Source organism: Lygodium microphyllum, chromosome 11 (genome assembly GCF_053477565.2).
Source record: "Lygodium microphyllum isolate KBCC chromosome 11, Lygodium_microphyllum_v1.1.10, whole genome shotgun sequence".
NCBI classification, from domain to species: domain Eukaryota; kingdom Viridiplantae; phylum Streptophyta; class Polypodiopsida; order Schizaeales; family Lygodiaceae; genus Lygodium; species Lygodium microphyllum.
In genome coordinates, this window is record NC_141145.1 from 28,852,416 (window position 1) to 28,872,400 (window position 19,985).

At 46.3% G+C, this 19,985-nt stretch overlaps 1 protein-coding gene and 1 pseudogene across 1 annotated transcript in view; one reads left to right on the forward strand and one right to left on the reverse strand.

Annotated features, from left to right (window-relative positions):
• LOC148028654 (putative L-ascorbate peroxidase 6, chloroplastic/mitochondrial) overlaps positions 1–18,608 on the forward strand; it is a 32,000-nt gene extending 13,392 nt beyond the window's left edge. The window contains exons 10-11 of the mRNA XM_087687453.1: positions 18,237–18,341; positions 18,455–18,608. Coding sequence (XP_087543579.1) covers positions 18,237–18,341; positions 18,455–18,469 — 120 coding nt within the window. The 3' untranslated portion in view covers positions 18,470–18,608. The remainder of the gene's footprint in view (positions 1–18,236; positions 18,342–18,454) is intronic.
• LOC148028655 (uncharacterized) lies at positions 62–15,314 on the reverse strand (annotated as a pseudogene).
• Positions 18,609–19,985: the final 1,377 nt, after the last annotated feature.

Below are 19,985 nucleotides of genomic sequence, written 5' to 3' on the forward strand. Positions count from 1 at the left end.
GATTGATCAGTTGCAGCAAAAGGAAGGGTGATGGCTACAAAATGCAAGGATTAGAGAAGGCTCAGCGCTGGGACAGAAAATGCAGCTTTTGAAGGCCAAGCCTCATGAAAATGCAGCAAGGGAACACACTTTTGGATGATGATGCAGTAAATGCACCACTCAAATGATATCGCGCAGCAAGCTGCAGCATGAAGGGGTGCTCCACTTCAGTCATATCCAGCTCCCACTTTGACGAATGATATAATGTGAGAATGCGCAACAAAAAATAACAAGAACTCGGACTGAGAAGAGAAGATGGAGACGAGAGATGTAGTGGAAATGAACAAATGAAACTGATTGAACATGAATGTACAAGTCTGCAATCAGTCAGCCCCTATACACAGCATGAAGCATCAATGAGGATTCCATACACTAGGTGATGACCATACACAACACATCTCTACTAATGGCCACACGGGGGAGAAGGAGAGGCTCTAACTCTTTGTGCAACTTGCATTAGGATACCCATAGGTGAAAATTGGGCTACTCACCAATGGCATGGGTGCAAATGCTCTCGATGGGGAGGGCCAACCACTCTTGGGAGATCCCTACATCAATCTCCCATTGTTTGGCACTTATGCCCCTTTGCCATCCCACTACCTGCTGTTGAAGGACCTCCAAGTTTGCATCCTTGTAGGTATCTCTCCAAACCTTGATGGAGGGGGTAGGGACCGCCTCCCAGCCTGCCCACTAAATGTGCTTGCGCTAACGTCTCTAAAAGGCCAATGTGGCCTATGAGACCAAAGCAATACATACAATGATGGTGTGTTTCTCATTTGGAACGAGAAAAGATGAAAAACATGCCTAAAAGACTGAAAAAATGAAATAGTGTCCTATAAAAAGGAAACACATCAATGATCTAAAAGTGAAAGTAGAAAAAGGAAAACTCTCCATCAATGATATGTTTATCCTCTAAGGAGGTGTATCTCTGCATGGCCGAGGCGTCTCGGCATCTGTCTCCTGTGGCGCTCAATGATGGCTTTAATTTGTCTGTGGTGTGGATGTCTAGGCCTTCGTCCGGGTGGACGTGGGCGCCTAGACCGGCTAAGTGCCACTGCTCTATCCAAAGGGACACCTACAGAAGATGAGGTCCAATGATGATGTACTCCTGTAGGCTGTGTGGTAGTAGTAGTGATATCTGCTATACTCTGTCGTGTATTAGTGAAAAAGTCAGTGGCTGCTCTCTGTCTATGTGAGCCGAGTTGTGGGGGCCTCCTACTCCGTAGAATTGTTGCTCTGCGCCTCTGGAGCTCCAAGAGAAAGAATCCCAAGCATCTCTGATCCTCAAACTGCACGATCCGTCTCAGGGGTCCAAAACCCTCTTGAAACAGACAGTGGTATCTACCTCGTATATCATAATATACAGTGCATCGGCAGATGTAGTGTTCCTCTGTCTCTGGCTCTCTGTCGCATAGTGGGCATATGCGTTCCTCTGTCTGTATACCCTCCCATCTACCTGTCTCAATCCTTAGGTGGTGGGATGAGGTGCGGATCTGACCAATAAGTGTGCGTAGTCCATGAGGCAGCTGTGTGTCCATGTAATTGGGTCGGGTGATGAAACCATCCTAAGATGCCCGAAGGAAGTGGGTCTGGTAGTGTGCCATCCTCGTGCCATGGGGGGGGGGGGTCGGATCCAGGTCTTCTCCGTATCTAACTTTAGTATGTCTGCTCTGATCACATGATTTAGCTCTGATCGGCTTAGGTAAAGTGTAGGGCAATCTAGGCTCTTGTCAAAGGGGGGTAGTCTGTCAATTTGCAGGCCATGTAGACTCATCCATGTACTCATCTGAGCATACCAACAATGTCTGTCACCATCTGCTGCTAGTTGTCTAGAAGAGGCCAGGGCTAGCCGTGGGTATCTATCTTGGGGGAGCTCCCATAGTCTATGTATGAAAGTCATTGCCTGGACCAAGGCCTCAGCCACCATGGGTGATGCTCCCAACTCAGCTCTGATAATCTCATGTGGGATCGAGCTCTTCGCTCGTATCATACGTGAGATCTTCATGACCAGTGGTCTTTCCATATGCTCCCACTCGTCATAGTATTCCTTCTCTGGTCCATCCTGGTCTCCCAAAGGCTGTCTCCTCGTGTGAAAGAGACTCGGACCCCAAATAGCTGCCCCATATAGGAGTGTGGGTGTAACCAGGGTGTCAAAAAGCAACAATTTGGTGCGCGGCTCATGAAATTGTATGTGAGCACATTGCCTCTCCAATGCACCTAAGGCTGCATATGCTTTTGCCAAATGAGCCTCTGATGTCTCTCTCCAAGAGAACTGTGGTCCCTTCAATGTGACCCCCAAATAGACGTACTGCCTAACCATCTCCACTGGCTCTCCATCAAAAGTAAACTGGTGCTCAGCTCTTGTCACCCAAGCAGCTGAAGTGTTAAATACCATAACTTTAGTTTTCCCAAGGTTCATCTTAAGATCTCTATCTCTGCAAAAAGCTGATAATGCATCCAAGTGTCTATTTAGTCCCTCAGGTGAGTCAGATATAAGTACAATATCGTCGGCATAAAGCAGTAATGGTATCAACACTCTAGCTAGGCTGGCTCCGGCTCCACCAGTTCTGTCCACATATTTTTAAATTTCATCTATGTGCAACCCAAATAGTGTCGGTGAAAGTGGACAGCCTTGCTCCACCCCAATGGTGCTATTGACTGTATCTGAGATGGCCTCAGGTGTCGTACTTTGCCCGTCACTGTCTCATACAAGGCATAGATACTTGACTGTATCTCTACAGGCACAGACGATTGTTCGAGCATGCTTATGTGTACATATGCCAAGTGCCATCTCTTGCTGAAAACGTGCTCGTGTCTCTCTGCACTCATCATCATACCAGCCATTCTGTGGGGCATTACCTCGTGGAGGTTTATCTGACGGTGTAGTGTGTGGGAAAGCGTAAGCTGCTGAAGTGTGTATTATCTCGGCCAACTGTCTTGTAAACTCATTCAGAGAGGCCTGTGTGTCTAGCTCCCTCAATGCATCTCGTACAGTAGTGTTGTATATGTGTGAGGTCGTTTCCACAAAATCATAGCGTGGTATTTTTGGTATGTGTAGCTGTGCTTCGTGTATATGCCCATATTGCATTGTGAAAGCTAGAATAGCATGGTTTGGTGCTAATCCAATTGGTTTGTTTGAGATTTCAAAGTGAGGTCTTCATCTAGGTAGATCTTTTCTCCTTTGAGAGCGATCCTCTTGGAGAGGAAGTCTCTCTTCTTTTCGAAGTCTCCAAACTTCAAGATGAGGACTTTTGTTTTTGTGTTAGCTTTCCCGACTCGCCAAGCCCCAATGATGGATACATTTGTAGCCCCAATTTTGGTGGCAAGAGCTGTAGCATCTTCAATTGGGGAGCTTTTCTCATCTAGTCCAACCACTCTTACGTGGAGTGCGTGTGCCCGTCTTTTGGCCTCTTTTTCCAAGGTGGCATTCATAACTTCCACTTCGTTGCCATGCATTCCTTTGTTCTTTTTTGCCACATCTATCCATTCTGCATTTTCTTTGACAGTATTCTCAACATTCTCCATTTTCTTTTGGGTGCCTTCCACCACACTTGCATAGGTGTGCATATCCTTTTTTAAAACATCCATTTCTTTTTGTAGTTCCGGTGTGATTTGTGGTTCCTTTTGTGCGTCCAGTTTCTTTTTGCATTCCTCTAGTTCTTCTTGTAGATTAGGGATCATTGAGTCTTTCTCTGCCATGTGTACATCCAATGTTTGTTGCATCTCCTTTTTTAGTTCTTCCATCATTTCAGCTCAAACCCACTCTTGTATATCATTTTCCATTTCTTTCCTCATGATACGCATTTCAGCACGGAGTATGGTCAACATCTCCTCATATAGTGTTTCATTAATTTTGCGGGATGTCTTCCCATATCTACTTAACCCTGGAGAGACATTCCAATCTCGGGTTTTACGCCCATAGGTTTTGTATCTCGTGTTCTTTGGCGGTGTATGAAACATTGTTTCCATGGTTGGTTTTGTGATTTCTTCATTGTCAGTTTTTTCCATCATGATTATAGTATGTGCTATAGCATAAAACTGTTTACAGTCTGACTAGAGTAGTAAACCAGTAATATAAACTATCACTATAGCATGAACTGTGAGTATATCATAAACTGTCAATGTGACTGCATCATAAGATATGACTGTAGCATAAACTGTCAATGTAGCATAGAACTGTCAATCTCACCTAAACTATCACTGTAGCATGAAATGTTAATGTGTGTCAGTCTGAATTCACGCAGGTCTCCAGTCTACACAGCACGGCAAGGTTCACATCACTCTGAGTACATCTGCAATCTCAGTACATTCACATAGGTCTGCATTCACATCAGTCTGAGAGAGTCAACAGATTTCTTATACAGTCATAGTCACAACCCAAAACTGTCCCATCAGTCACTGCGCATCCCTGCAGATACTGTTCACAAGGCCCACCACTGTTTACTGCAGGTACATCCCGTCACTGTTCACTTAGTACTCTTGCGTCAATACATTTACAGCATTCTCAGTGCTCCTGCGTCAGTACCTTCGTCATAGCATTCTCATTTGTCACAGTACATTCGGCATTGCTGCCACAGTACATTCGTCACAGTACATTGCTCTGCCAGACACGTATGCTAGTGTCACGTGTGTCTCGTCCGCATCCGTCTCGTCACGCCTATCGCATCAGCATTCGTCCGTCATGCCCGTCACGCCAGCGTCACGCCCGTCTCGTCAGCATCTCGTTACGCCAGCGTCACGCCCGTCACACCAGCGTCGTGCCAGAGAGATGAAATGACATGAGAGAGAGAGAGAGAGAGAGAGAGAGAGAGAGAGAGAGAGAGAGAGAGAGAGAGAGAGAGAGAGAGAGAGAGAGAGAGAGAGAGATGTGGAAACTATAGAGAGAGAGAGAGAGAGAGAGAGAGAGAGAGAGAGAGAGAGAGAGAGAGGGAGAGAGAGAGAGAGAGAGAGAGAGAGAGAGAGAGAGAGAGAGTCGAGCGATGGCGGAACTGGCTGGGGCCTGACCTGGTGACGCGCACGTTCCTCTGCTGTCGGTGCCTGCACCCTCCCGTTTCGCCTTCAAGAGAGAGAGAGGAAGCGTCGAGCGATGGCGGAACTGGCTGGGGCCTGACCTGGTGATGCGCGTCCTGACCTGTGCGCTGCGGGAGATCTCCCCTCAGTCCAGCATGGGGTTTGCCCTGACGACAATATCTCGCCCTGCCAACCTGTAAGTACCCTGCCGTTCTTCAGAGCCTACTGCCGTGCGACCTGCTGTTCTGGGTCGCCCTCCTCGGAGAGAGAGAGAGAGAGAGATCGCCGCCTCTGGTTGACGGTCGCGCCTGCTCACACAGCCGTCCCGCCGCCCTGTTTCTGCCGCCCTAGCCACGGCAGCCTGCCCCTGCGGCCGTGAGTCAGCGGATCCGCCCCTGCCTGTCTCGCTGAATCATCTGAAGCCGCCCTGTCAACTTCACCTCTGCTGCGGCTCGAGGCGCCGCCTGCGTGTGCTCCTCCTTTCGTGCAGAGGCGCCCAGTTCTTGTGAAAACCCTGAACCTGACCGTCGTCAGAGAGGAGAGAGTTCGTCCTCTGTGTGAAGACAGTAGTATGGCTGGCCTGGATTTGGATTTTCTTGACCGGACGGTGGCAGCCCTTGGTCCTGATTCCGATGCAGAGGAGCCGGAAGATATGGTGCCATGCACGGAGGAGTTGCCGGCGAGTTCTGAATAGCCGCCTGCCGGCAAACGCTCCAAGCCTACGCCTGATGAGCCAATGAGTCCTCCGGAACGCTCCTATGCGCAAGTGGCCTCTGATCCGGTGGATTCGCAGGAAATCGACTGGGAGCATTTGCTGGACTTCGCCAATACTCTGCTTGGCGATTATGTCCAGCATAATACCGAATCTTTTTCTGTTGCGGGAACGGATGATGTGCTGGAAGCCACGGTGGACCCCAAATCAGTCTTGCGATCTTTCTCGGTGTTCTATCACCGTGCAGTTATTCTTTTCTTCACTGGCAGGATCCCAATGCTTTCGCATATTCGCCAGTGGCTGCACCATCTATTGCAAGGGGAGTCGGTTGAGGAGATTTTCCTTGGACCTCGCGGGTTTTATGAGGTCCTGCTGAAATCGGAAACGCATCGCGCTGAGCTCCTGTCCAAGTTGCCGCTATTCTTTGATCGCCGCCTGGTTCATGTTGTGCCATGGCGCCCCATGGCCGACTTCCAGCGTCTGCTTCAACGCGAATGCCCGGTGTGGGTAGAGGTGGAAAACTGTCCGGCGGTCTATTGGCCCTTGTTGAAGGATGCGATGGCAGTTGTGGGAACAGTGCTGGTTCCCCCAAGCCTCAGGGCGATGAACCGCAACCGTTTATGTATGCTATGGGACACGTCCAGGAAAAGGCCCGCGTGGCTTCGCCTCAATTGTTCGGGCATGCATCCTTTGTATTTTCGCTTAAAATGGGGCAACTTTGCGCGCCACTGCTTTTCATGTGGTAAATTGGGGCATTTCATGGCCGAATGCCCTGAAAAGCAATCGTCTTCGGATGATGCGCAGGTTGTGCTGCCCAAGGACGACATGGTACTTGATGCCACGCCCCAGGAAGCCCTTCAGTCTCCTCATGCCATGGACAAAGGCAAACAACAGGTCCGAAGTGTGGATTCCCGTCGTACTGACTGGATTGAGGCACGTCCTCAAAAAGGTAAAAACTTGGATACAGGCTTGGCGGATCCTGGGCCTCCCGCTTCCCAGGATTCCGTGCGCACGTATACGCGCCGGAAAGAAATGGCCACTTCACAGCAGGCTCCGCGTCCTAGGGCCCCGTCGGGCCCCCGCAATCAGTCTCCAAGGAGAGCCTATACCGACGGCCCCAGAGGCCCACCTGCCAAGCTGGCGTTCGATGCCAAAGGAAATGTTATTACACCCTGGGATCGGCGTTATCCCCGCCCCTCTCCCAAGGCAGTGGATTGCCCTTCTACCTCCAACGCAGGTCGCCAGAATTCTTTTGCAGTATTGGCTGATTTTCTGGATGAGGGTGTCCTGGATGCTCTTGCGGAAAAGGTGAAATCGAGGCAGCAGGTGCCTCGTTCCTGACTTCCTTCTTTGAGGATACATGAAGATAGCCACGTGGAATGTGCGAGGCATTTGCTCTCGCCATAAGCAACATGCCATGTGGACCGTCTTGCACGAGAACCAGTGGGATGTATTGTGTGCAGTTGAGCACAAAAGTCACGGTGAAGCAGGAAAAGTGATGGATTGTCATGGATTCCGCCTGTTTTATGCAGGGACCCATGCTACGCACTATTCGGGCGTGCTGATGATTGTCCATGAGAAATATCAGCCTGTCCTTGTTAAAAATGATGTGCAGGGCCGCTTTCTGGTGATCGAAGTCTTATTTGAAGGCGAGATTTTATGGCTGTTGGGCCTCTATGCTCCGAATGATCCCGCATCCCGGCGGGATCTTTGGTCCACTTTGCAGGGCTCCATGTCACTCGGCCGAAGGGGATTCTTGATGGGAGATTTCAATATGTGTGTCGACTCTTCTCAGTCCACTTCAGGGCATTCGGTAATGGATACGCCGGAAAGCCGGGTGTGGAGTTCTTTTGCTTTGCACGTGCTCAAGCAAGATCTTTGGTCGTGGCTTCACCCTTCTTTTTCGGGGTTTACTTTTCATTCCGCACAATATGCAACTACCTGGTCGCGGCTGGACAGAATGTATATCATGCAGGGCGATGACTTTCTTCCCGACATGTTGGAAATGAAGGTCTTGCGGCAATATGCGTTGTCGGACCATTTCCCCCTCCAGCTTGAGATGCGGGCACACTCTATTGCACCTTTTGTGCAATTCCTGGACAGGCTCCCTTTACGTTTCAACTCCTCTTATCTGAAGCATTCAGTTTTCCAGGGCTATATGCAGCAGTTGATTGAGAGGTTCTTATTGGACTTCGCCTCTGAGGGCTGGCCTTCATTTGCACGGCTGCTCTCTAATGTGCAGCGGGTTGCTCGCCAGTATGGGATCCATCATGCCTCGCTTTGCCGCCGACGTCGACATGCAGCAGAAGACGTACTGGCCTTGGTCCGTTCCTTGCTCCTGGATTCCCCTGATGATGATTTTCTGCTGTCTCTGGAGAGGCGGGTGGCCCATCTTATTCAAGTGTTTCAGTTGAAATCTTATCAACAGGCCAAGCTGCACAACTTGATGGACACAATGCAAGATAGCACCTGCCAGTCTCATAAGTTCTTTCGCGCCTTGCATGCATCTCCGCCCCGCGAAAATATGACCAGACTCCAGGATTCGGAAGGTCGCATGGTCACGGATCCGCAGACCATTGTCACTATGTGCAGAAACTATTTTATGGATCTTCTTGGTTCCTCTTCCTCGCCTTCTAGCCAGGTTACGCATGCCCGTGCGGTCTTCTATCATCTGGTCCGCCAGCAGGTTCCAGTTGATATGCAAGCCGCTTTGGAGACGGATATTTGCGAGGACGAGGTTATGGACGTTTTGTTGCACCTACCGAATGATAAAAGCCCTGGCTGGGATGGTCTCACTAATGAATTCTTTCAGACCTCGGCCACGCAGTTGGCGAAGCCATTGGTGGCCATGTTTCAGCAGGTGTGGGAAACGGGGGTCATGCCCTCCTCATGGAAAGAAGGCCTTATCAAACTAATTCCAAAGGTCCCTTCGCCGTCAAAGTTGTAACACTGGCGACCAATCTCTTTGATGGGCTCCATGTATAAAATCTACTCCAAAGTGCTGGCGAATCGGCTCCACAAGCACCTTCCAGCTATTGTGCATCCTCTCCAATATGGTTTCATTAAGGGCCGCAACATTCTGCATAATATCTTAAATGTGCAAATGGCCATTGACTATGCGCGGCACTCCGGCCAGGAAGTGGTATTGATCCAATTGGACTTGGAAAAGGCATTTGATTATGTGGACTGGTCTTTCATTGCAGGCCTCATGTCGGCTATGGGCTTTGGTACCCGAATGTCCCGATTGATCTACACCATCAGTGCTGAGGCTTCCTCCAGAGTTATGCTTAATGGTGGAGTTACAGAGCCATTTGTCCTTGCACGCTCGGTCCGACAGGGTTGTCCTTTGAGCCCTCTCTTCTTTGCCCTGGCGACTCACGCGGTCCTTTCAATGTTATCCTCCATGGCAGCCTCTGCCGAGCTGGCCGGTCTGTCTCTTCCGTTGGGTCAGCACTTCGTTAGCCAATCTTTGGCGGATGACACCTTTATGATTTTGCAGGCGGACAGGGACAACATTCGAAGGGCATTAGATGTTTGGACACTCTTTGGTCAGGCCTCTGGGCTCCGCATCAATGCCCTTAAGTCAGCCCTTCTCAGTTGTACGGAGCTTGATTTGCAGTCCTTAGGCTGGCAAGGCCAGGTGGTTTCCCGTGGCTCCATTGTCAGGCATCTTGGATACCCATTGGGGGTGGATGTACGGCCAAAAGCCCTGCTGGAGTGGATTTCACAAAAATTGGCAGCAAAGTTTATGTATTGGAAGTCGCAAGCGTGGCCATTCCATGTCCGCCTCAAAGTGGCCCAGACAATCATGCTTCCAATGTTAACGTATTTCCTGCCATTGTTGCCATGGACTCCTACTACTTTGAAGGCCCTCACTCATCCCATCCGTTTCATGCTATGGAAGAAGGACTCACTGCAGGCCGGCATTTCCTGGATTTCTTGGTCACACGCATGTACCCCTAAGCGCATGGGTGGCGGAGCGATTTTGGATGCACACACTCATATGTTAGCTCTCCGTTGGTCCCTTTTTCGTGCCATGTGTGTGGATCACCACCCTTGGTCCATCATAGCCCGTTATTTTCTTGAGGACAGCGGGCTCCGCCATGGCAACACACGGCTTCGGGCCTCCTGGTGGCATGTCCTTAATGCTGACTCTCGTGTTTCCAGTCCCTCTTCCTCTTTGTTACTGCACTTGGTCGGCTCTTGGAAAGTGGTGCTCCAGAAGGCCCGCTGGCACCCAGTGGGGGACCGCTTGCAGACTAACTCCTTTCAGCTGGAATTGTTGGCAGTATCGAGACTCCTTTCATGGGAAGATAAACATCAACTCAGACCAAAATTTAATCGCATGGCCCGTCTAGGTGTGATGTCGGTTGCGGATGCTACCCTTGCTACTCGCAATGTCCTCGTCTCATTTCGGACTGCTCGGCGACTCTTTAAGATCCCGCGTGGATACCGTCATTTGTGGGAGCAGCTTTCGTCGAAGCTTCAGGGTCGGCAACCCTTTCCTGCCTTGACGGTGGATCGCCCTTGGCAGGACTGGGATCTTGCAGGCCGCCTGAGTCTGGAAAAGGCCTCCACTAATCAGGTGTATCATCTTCTTGTTCAAGATCACCAATGGCTGGGAGAGAAAGCTAACACTGTTTGGGGACTGCGGAAATCGCTGTCATGGTGGCACAAAACGCTGATGGAGGGCTGGCAAAATAAGACACCTTTCAAATGCAAGGTTTTTCTTTGGCGGGTAATGATTGGTGGTCTTCCTCTGGCCTCGGCCCTTGCCAAGCGTCGCATCTCGAATGGCAATTGTTTCTTCTGTACCACACCGGCGGAATCGGCCCGACATCGTTTTCTCTCTTGCCCGCTCGCCAAGAATATCTGGTCACTCTTGTCGCACATTTGGCGCGCGGTGGTGGGCTCCTCGCTAACTCCTTTCGATTGGGTTTTTGTGCGCCCGAAGTATTCCGCACTGCCACAGTTGCATGAGAAGATCTTATTTCACTTTTTCAGATATTGGGGATGCTGGCACATTTGGACCACGCGCAATGCTTTTCTCTTTGATTCGGCCTCTAATGTACCCCGACATATTGCTAGGCTTAAAGGGCTCTTGCATTGGCAGCTGGATATCATCCGACACTCCGACTTGCTCCCTCGAGAGGATTTGCATCCGTGGCATATGGCAATTGCCTCTGGGTCGTTGCCATGATTGGTGTAACTTTTTCAGTGCATTACTACGGGGCTTTCCCACACGTTGGCCTAGGGTCCTCGTGTATCTTGTAATCAGAAAAAAGAGAGAGAGAGAAAGAGAAAACCTCTTCACATGATGGCTTTGTGTCATCATGTATCTTGTAATCCAGTAACCTTGTATTTTTTTCGTAATTAATATAATTACCTTTTACGAAAAAAAAAAAAGAGATGTGGAAACTCCAATAGTCATAATGTGTGATCGACCTTTGCTTTATTCAATTTTACTGAAAAAATAAAGAATAAAGTGATAGTGATGGTGGGCGCTTGCCACCTGCAGTGTACAGGTGTGCAGGTAACTAATACACGGTGTGGGTATTGTTAGTGTAACTAATATACAGGCAGATAGGTATAGGCGCCTTTACCCCTAATAACCTCTCACTTAAAGGCATGTGCTCCTAGTGAGGAGAGAACAAGAAAAAAGTGACAAAGTATAATGTATATAAGTGCAACAGGATGAGGAAAGACATCATCTCATCTAACGCCCATCAACTTCCTAAGGAAGGCAAAATGCTTCGTTGAGAGACTTTCAGTGAGCAGATCTGTAGGATTTTGATTACTTGAGATCTTAACAAGCTCAATGGACTTATCCTCAATGACCTCTCTAATAAAGTGGTAATGCATCTCAATGTGCTTTGTCTTTGTATGGAGGCCAATTGAATAGCACTCAAAATCCAAATGTAGTGTAGGGACCTCATCAGTAATACCAAGGTCTGCCAGTCTAACTAGAGAGCCTCCTTGCAAGTCTCAGTGGCTACAATATACTCTACTTAGTAGATAGGGCCGTGCATTTTTGGATTCTGGACATCCAAGAAACAACATCTCCTGCAAAGGTGAAGACATAGCTAGAGGTGGACTTTCTACTATTTGCATGTCCTGTATAATTAGAGTTAGTATACCCCACGACTCTTGTATCTTAGCTACCATATGCACATAGCTGTTGTGTCCTTTAGGTACCTCATGATACCCTTGACGGTATCCTAATGCCGTCTGCCAGGTGTAGCCATATAGTGTGCCATAACTCATACTGCAAATGCTATGTCAAGGCGAGTGACTATCATGGCATACATCAAAGTGTCCACTGTGGATGCACGAGGGATCTTGGCCATCTTGGCCTTCCGCTTATCAAATTGCCGATAATTGTGACTAACCTTCACATGAGAAGGTAAAGGACAGTCAATAGGCTTAACATTTTATAGATGAAACCACTCAATGACCTTTTGGATGTTCTCCTTTTGTGACAAGTAAAGGAGGCCCTTAGAGCGATCGCACGTAATGTGCATTCTAAGAATATATGAGACTTATCCCAGTCCTTCATCTCAAAGTTGTTCTTGAGCTAACCTTTCAAGGCATCTAGCTCATCATGAGTGCTCCTAGCAATCAACATATCATCCACATAGAGGATCAAAATCATAAGGCTGCCATCACCAGCCTTCTTCGTGTATAAACACGGATCCATATCACTACCGGAATCCTTGTGAATGCATAAAAGCATCAAACCTGTGGTACCATTCCCTAGGTGCTTGCTTAAGGCCATAAAGGCTCTTTCTCAATTTGTAAACTAGGTGATTCTTGCTAGGTTTTGCGAAGCCCATAGGTTGCTCCATGTAAATCTCATCATGCAAGTCTCCATGAAAAAAAGCTGTCTTGACATCCATCTGATAAAGATCCAAGTCAAGCTGAGCAACCAAAGCTCCTTAGCAAACAATCTGGTTTTATATGCCGGCTTGGAGCGTCCAGGGGTACTTTTTAACTTGTACATCCACTTGCATGGCAAAGCACGCTTTCCACTAGGTAAAGAAACCAAATCCCATATATGATTTTTCTGTAGTGAGTCATACTTTGATTGCATGGTCCTCTCTCAAGAGTGACTATTACCTCTGTGCATAACCTCATCATAAGTAAGAGACCCACCGGCATGTGTCACCATAACATAATCCATAGAGGGCTCAAACCGTGCAGGCTGTTGTCTATCTTTAGTAGACCCCCTCAAAACATGCTCTGGGGCCTGTACATGTTGTGGAGCATTAGGAACCTGGGCCAGTGGAGCATCAGCCACTGCTGCTGCAGGATGTATAGTAGGAGGAGGCTCCTCCTGAAATATCACCTTGTAGGTTGTTTAGCTGGCTGTACAGTAGCAAGAGGCTCCTTTTGACATATCACCTTGCGTACCTCAACGATATGCTGAGATCGCTTATGCATTTTCTCCTCATAAACTAGTGTATGGTAGTAGTAATTGCCTTAGCCCAAAAATGCTGTGGTAAGCCTGCTTGGCTAAGCATATTGCGGACTCGCTCTTGAATTATCCTACTCATGCGCTTAGCCATACCATTCTGGGGTGGGGTGTACGGGGCAATCAACTGATGCTTAATATCCCTCTCGTCACAGAACTGCACATGAATTGTCGTATCCATGCTTTTAGCCATACCATTTTGGGGTGGGGTGTACAGGGCAATTAAGTGACGCTTAATATCCCTCTTGTTACAGAACTACTCAAAGACTTTAAAGATATACTCACCCCCATTATCTGACCTTAGGTATTTCAGCCTATACTTGGATTGATTCTTAACCAAAGCAATGCCTAGACCTTATGTATATAGTCATCAATGAAGGTAACGAAATACTTTGCACCACCTAACGACTTGCAGGGCGGCATGGGACCACATACATTTGAATGAACAAGAGCCAAAGGCTCACCCATGCATTTCATACCAGACTTTTTATATGTATTACGTGTTTGTTTGCCATATAAACAATGACAAGTCAATGAGGACTTGTGGCAAACTTGCTAGATTTGGGCCTTCCAATAGCTGTAGTTTGTGCCATCTAAAACTTGTCAATATTAAAGATAGCACTGTCATTGGAATCACCAGCCATAGTGAGACCAAGCAAATGCACAAAAGGGCAAAACATGCTGCTGTAATAACTTGTAAATCAGCCCCAAAACCTTTGCTAGATCAAGCTGAAAACAAGGGGTACTGACTAACTAAGGAGCTATCCACAAACTCAATGCAAAGAACTGTCAAATGGAGGTGACTGCTTGCATAAATAGTGCAGTAAATTGCAATTACAGCATGTTGAAAATGAAATACAACTACAAGAAATCAATGCTAAAGAGGGGCAATCATTGATACAAGACAAACTGCAACTGCCAAGGAATAGCTCCAACTAGCAGTGAATGAATATGCTAGTGGCTTTGAGAAATGTCAACGGATCAATGTGTTAGATTGAGATACATCCCATAGGCATAACCATCATGCATAGAGTAGGTCTCATGGGTAATAGAAGAGACCAACCAAAGGCACAACGGATTGAGCAATGTAATTGAAGCTCAATACATAGCAAACCAAGATGCATACATCACTAACAACAAGATAATAGAGATAGGTGCTGGCCTAAAAGCAATGTTAGATCAGCCCACTAAGCATCAACTACGTAGATAAAGCATGATGAGAGCCAAGTCCCACGGTTTCACTATAAGACCTTCAAGCTCAATTGTATAACCAAGTGCTCAATGTAACATCCAAGTGGCAAGTAGCCGCTTCCATTGGAACAAGAGTCGAATACCAAATGGGCAAACAAAGCCCAAAATATCATGTAGAAGGCATCCATACATCCAAGATCCAAGTAGCATATATCCGGGAGTATCCGACCTAAATAACTTGCAAAGTGCTTATTGTAGCATCAAATGACCATACATAACAGTGAATGACAACCAATGTCAAGAGTCAACACTCCAATCTCAGGTCAAAAGCATTCTGGAAGCATAACCGAGCCTGGAAGATCAATGGTATACCCTAGCGTAGCATCCAGAGTGCTCGGGAAGCATCAACAAGCAATAGACATGAGGTTTCTTTGACAAAATAGCATTCAGGCCTGCTTATTACAGCAGTAAAAAACCTCTGTAAAACTGAGCAAATGAGTGCTCAAATTAATCCTATAGCATTCCAATACATTGTTAAGTGTTGTCTTGAACTGTATGACAGCAAACTATCATGAAAACTGTGAATCAATGGCTGATTCTGGGAGCTTCAAATGATGCCTAGAATCACAATACCAATGCCAGGGAAGAGTTTACAAGGTTGCTGGAGCAATGCAAGAGCTGAAGATGAGGTGGGATGAAGCAACTTTGATTAGAGATGGGGGTAACCCAATTAGCGCAAATTGCATCTACTGTCTTGGGCTCAATGCTGGACGGACTAGGGTCAATAGGGCTCAAGGGAAGCTCAGGGGGAGCTCAATGAAGCTTCGGAACTTGCCTTGATAAGTTGGGAAGTAAGCAAGCAACAATACATACCACTTCAAGTTGAGCCATGGCTGCCATTAAAACTATGAGCTGAAGGTATTCTCCATAAGCTACGGGTCGGTCAGCATGCTTGAGCTCTCGAGGAAGATGGCTGTGATACCAGTTGAAGGAGTGAGCTTTGAAGTGGAAACACAGAGTGAAAGCAAGAGCTATGGTAGGAGCAAGAGCAAGAGAGAGAGACACACACACAAGATGTGGGAACTCCAACAGTCACAATGTGTGACCAGCCTTCCCTTTATTCAAATGTCACTGAAAGAATAAAGAATAAAGTGATAGTGATGGGCGCCCACCACCTGTAGTGTATAGGTGTGCGGGTACTGTGAGTGGAACTAATATATGGGTGGCTAGGCACAGGTGCCTTTACCCCCATCAACAACCGGTGGTCTGTGCTTCCACCTTTGAGAAGCCATAGCATTAGTGTGTCAAACTTGTGAAGGAGTGGAGGGGGAAGAGAGATAATGGTATTGCTAGGATGATGCAATGGAATGACAATAGTAGAGGGAGCGAAACGAAGTCCTTAGGAGCTATTAGTGATGAAGAAGATGAAATCTCTTCAAAATGATGGTTGCTATCAAGAAGACTAGCCTTGACTAGAGGGCAGCGGTGCCTAGTGTTCCCAAACATCCCTTGGAGGAGGAGAGTTGTAGAACTATAAGGGAAGTTGTGGTAACTTGAACCATACAACATTGCTAGATTAAATATCCAAAAGTGGCTACTTTGGATTTGGGAGGGTAGGCCTTGGATGAGGTGGACTGCAATCTAGGAGACTGGAGCTGGGCTGCCTCGTTAATCACAGAAACCAATTAGTTTCTTCACTTATATAACCGAATTGGCCGACATATCTTGATGCAGGATAACATGGATTGGGGTCCATCACACAATAGGCAGCACTAGGCAGAGCATAGCACCATGGACTCTTTTAGATTGGTATTTTGGTGATGCGTATGGGGTAGTTGACCACCGAGGAGGGTTTCCTACTACCTATGAGGCATATGAGGGCCTACCAGATGGTAGTTGGCAACAGGGCAGGGTTTGATAGCCCTGCCCACAATAGCACGTGGAGACTTTGAAGTAGTGTCTATGGCCATGAGGTAGCACAGCTGGTGTGCCTTGGTGTGTCTCTGGGGGGGGCTTTGTGCTAGCAGTTGATCAAGGCTATCATCTACTCCATGAGGCCAAGATGCATGATCTGATCTCCATTATTGAGGTTGGCTCATGTGTAGTAGTGGGTTTGGGAGGCTCTTCCTAGCTGCTAGGTACTGGAGCCTATTGTATCATGACTGGAGGTGTGGGAGAGTATTGGCAGCCTCATAGGGTGGGTGGCATATCTGGAAGGTCCATTGCCAGTTCATCCTTAGCAGTGAGAGCCTCTGGGTGTATGCCACCTTGGCTATGTTTGCTCATCCATTAGTCATTTCTCAAAGGCTGTTGGAAGCAGCTTTAGGGGGACTCTTGACACCAACAGGAGCATTGGCAGCAGTTCCTTCACAGTTGGGGTTGCCATGGCCTGCTCTTCACTTTACAGGATGGTGAACCCCAGTGGTGTTATACTCCACCATGGCTTCTCTTCCCATCATCCTAGGCTGCCTTGAGAGGCCTTGTATATATGATTTGATTTGCAAACAACTCCAGCTAGACTGTTGAGCATATGGACCTAGTTAGCCACACCTTTTCCTACAGAAAAAAGGGTGCAAGTCTATTTTTTGTCTCATCCTTTGTCTGTTTTCCACTTTTGTTTAGTGCATTAATGGCAATCTAACATCCAAGCATGTCACATTGGTGTCAGAGCAGCAGCTTCCCCTTTGTTCTTGTATCTCTCTCTGCAAGAACATAGATTAGAAGCTTTGTGTTGATCTGTTTGCCCAGGTGTTGACCAAGTTCAACCAGTCACCAATTTAGTTGACCAGGTATGAACTGACACACTGCATTACCAACTTTGCTGGTGCAGAATCCTGTTTCTGCATCTTTGGGTTAGTGATTTGCTGACTTGTGGCAGTTTGGTGCAGGTCAGTGTTTGACTGATCAACTGACATTGATGACAGTTTTAAGCCTCATAACTGATGCGATTTTTTCATATAAACTGCATGCCTGATTGCGGGAGTATTTCAGGGCACATGAAGCCCAAAATGCAGGAATGCCAAATCAAAGAAGTTTGAGATCACTAATAGGTATAACGGTCCCAGATCAGCCATGAAATCCAAAATTTGGGGGTAGTGACACGTGCAAGAAAGTGGCAGGAGTAGCTACATATGCCTGAGCAGGATAGCAAGAATGCAAGCAAAAGAGTGGGCAGGGGGGGGGGGGGGGGGGGGGGGGGGGGGTGGGTGGGTTTGGGGAATCAGAGCCATGAGCCATGAGCCATGCAGATGATGGGGGTTGGGGAATCAGAGCCATGAGTCATGCAGATGATGGAAGGTGTATTTGGCATCATGGTGGGGCTCTAAAGAGGTGCAAGTTCTAGATAATGTTGTGCACAACCAGTCTTAAGTGTAGTGTGGAACTCTGATCGGGTGCAAGTCTGTTATTCAGTTATTCAGTCATTCTACTGTGCTGTTGTTAAACTCCAAATTAGAGAGTCTCATAGGTAATGGTCCTGTTGGTAAAGAATTAAGTGTTTTTTGTACACAATTCTATGGTTACTGAGCTATTTATAAAAGCAAACTTATGGTTGTTTATGCAACCTTATGGTTTGCAAACGAAGACAGGTGGAGGTCATCTTCTTGGCAGTGCATATTTCTGTTAGAGTATTGCAGTGTGTACATACAGTTGTGTGAATACGTGTCTTATGTTTCACCATATTTTCCCTTTTGCTTGTCCATAAACGTTGTGTATGTCGTGAGAGAGATGGGACTTGCGTGTTGGCCACTCCATCCATTACGAATATTGTATACACTTGTGAAAAAATTTGAGATTGGTGGTTGGATGTATCAGATTTATGCTGGAAAGTACGCTGAAGATCAGGAAGCATTTTTCCGAGACTATGCAGAGGCACATGCCAAACTTAGTGAGTTGGGTGCAAAATTTGAACCTCCTCAGGTTTCCACCCTCTTAACTATCAGACATTTGGAAGATAGTATACATTTCTTTCCCAAAAAGCTGGTCAAACTAAACATATAACATCATCTTTACATAATTGTTTGTTTGTGCAGGGAATAATCATTTGAGAGACCTTGAAAAGAATATACATGTAACTCCCATTTTTAGGGGCTTGTTAAGCTTGTAACAGATAGCTCTATGGCATGCCAAGGCACTTTATGAAATTTTAGTTCTATTTAAGTAACATTTCATGTTTTTCTCGTGATTCACCTTTGAGCTCTGCCCCTACCCTTTCCATGTGGCCCTCTTTTATGGGAAAACATAATGAAGCATAAGAGGGAAAATAAGGATGATATCCCTTTCAAACTTATTTTCAAAGGAAAATCCCTTCTTGATCTTGTTGTATTATGCTACAAAATTATCAAACCATTTTCTAATTCACACTAACGTGACTTTAGACATGTATTTATTTGTCAACAAAGAAACTTTATATGATATAGAGACACCATGAAGACCACAATAACTATTGGATTTAGGGTTGCAGGAATGCAAGTACACATCTTGGAGAAGCAGCTTGAGAGAGTACAACTCAGTGTATTGAGAGGGATCAATAGAGAAGATTTATAAGACTAAGCATACTCTAAAAGTGAATAGGCATATATACAAGGTCGAGGGGAAAACCTCTTAAAGAGGAAAAAAAGTGCCTTGACAGTCGTAAGTGTATTCACACACATCACTACCAAAATATAGTGACAAATTCCCCTCGGGAGTGATGTGGTGATGAACCAGAGTTGATATACATGTATATAGGTAAATGCCATGCCCATGCTTGATTTGCAACAAGTATAATGGTTCCGTTTTGCCTAGATTGTTCTTCTTGTAGCAAAACAGAAACCAACTTATCAAATGAAAAAGCATTCTAATCACATTTTATCCTTAAATGAAGGGTAGAGAAAAACTCCAATAAGAATCAAGAAGACCATGGAAAACAATTTACATAAATGAACTATTTGATAAAGTCTCATCTGTAATTAACAACTCCTTAAGACTTTTGATCTTTGTCAGAAAAACTATCCATGGAGTCGTCTTTATTCATATATTCACTTTGTAATTGCTTATGTATATAAGCAACATGAACCTCATTTTTTCCTTGATACAAATATACAAGAGTATCCCAAGCATCCTTAGTTATCTTAGAGAATCAAATACGTGGGATTGTGGTATATCTAATAAGTAATGTTATCAAGGGATTAGACTGAATCTTTCCATTCCAACAAATTTGCTTAATAGGTGGTGGTGGTGCTCTAGCATTAGTTGGTGTAAAACCTAAACTTGCAACATTCTCTATGTTACATGTTTCTGTTACTTTTGTTGCACTTGTAACTTTTGAAACACCACTAGGATGTCTTTCAATTCCATGTACAATGTTCCAAAGTCCCTTTGTAGTCAATATATGATGCATCATATAAGACCACAATAGATAGTTTTGTTCGGCTTATCCTCAACAACAAATATACAAAATATATCATTGTTTTCAATTATAGCCATTAATTGTACTTGATGCAAAAGTTGCTTGTATAGAAGAAAATATGCACAAAATCAGCTTATGTTATGTAGCATAGTATAAAGAAGATTGTAAGAGAT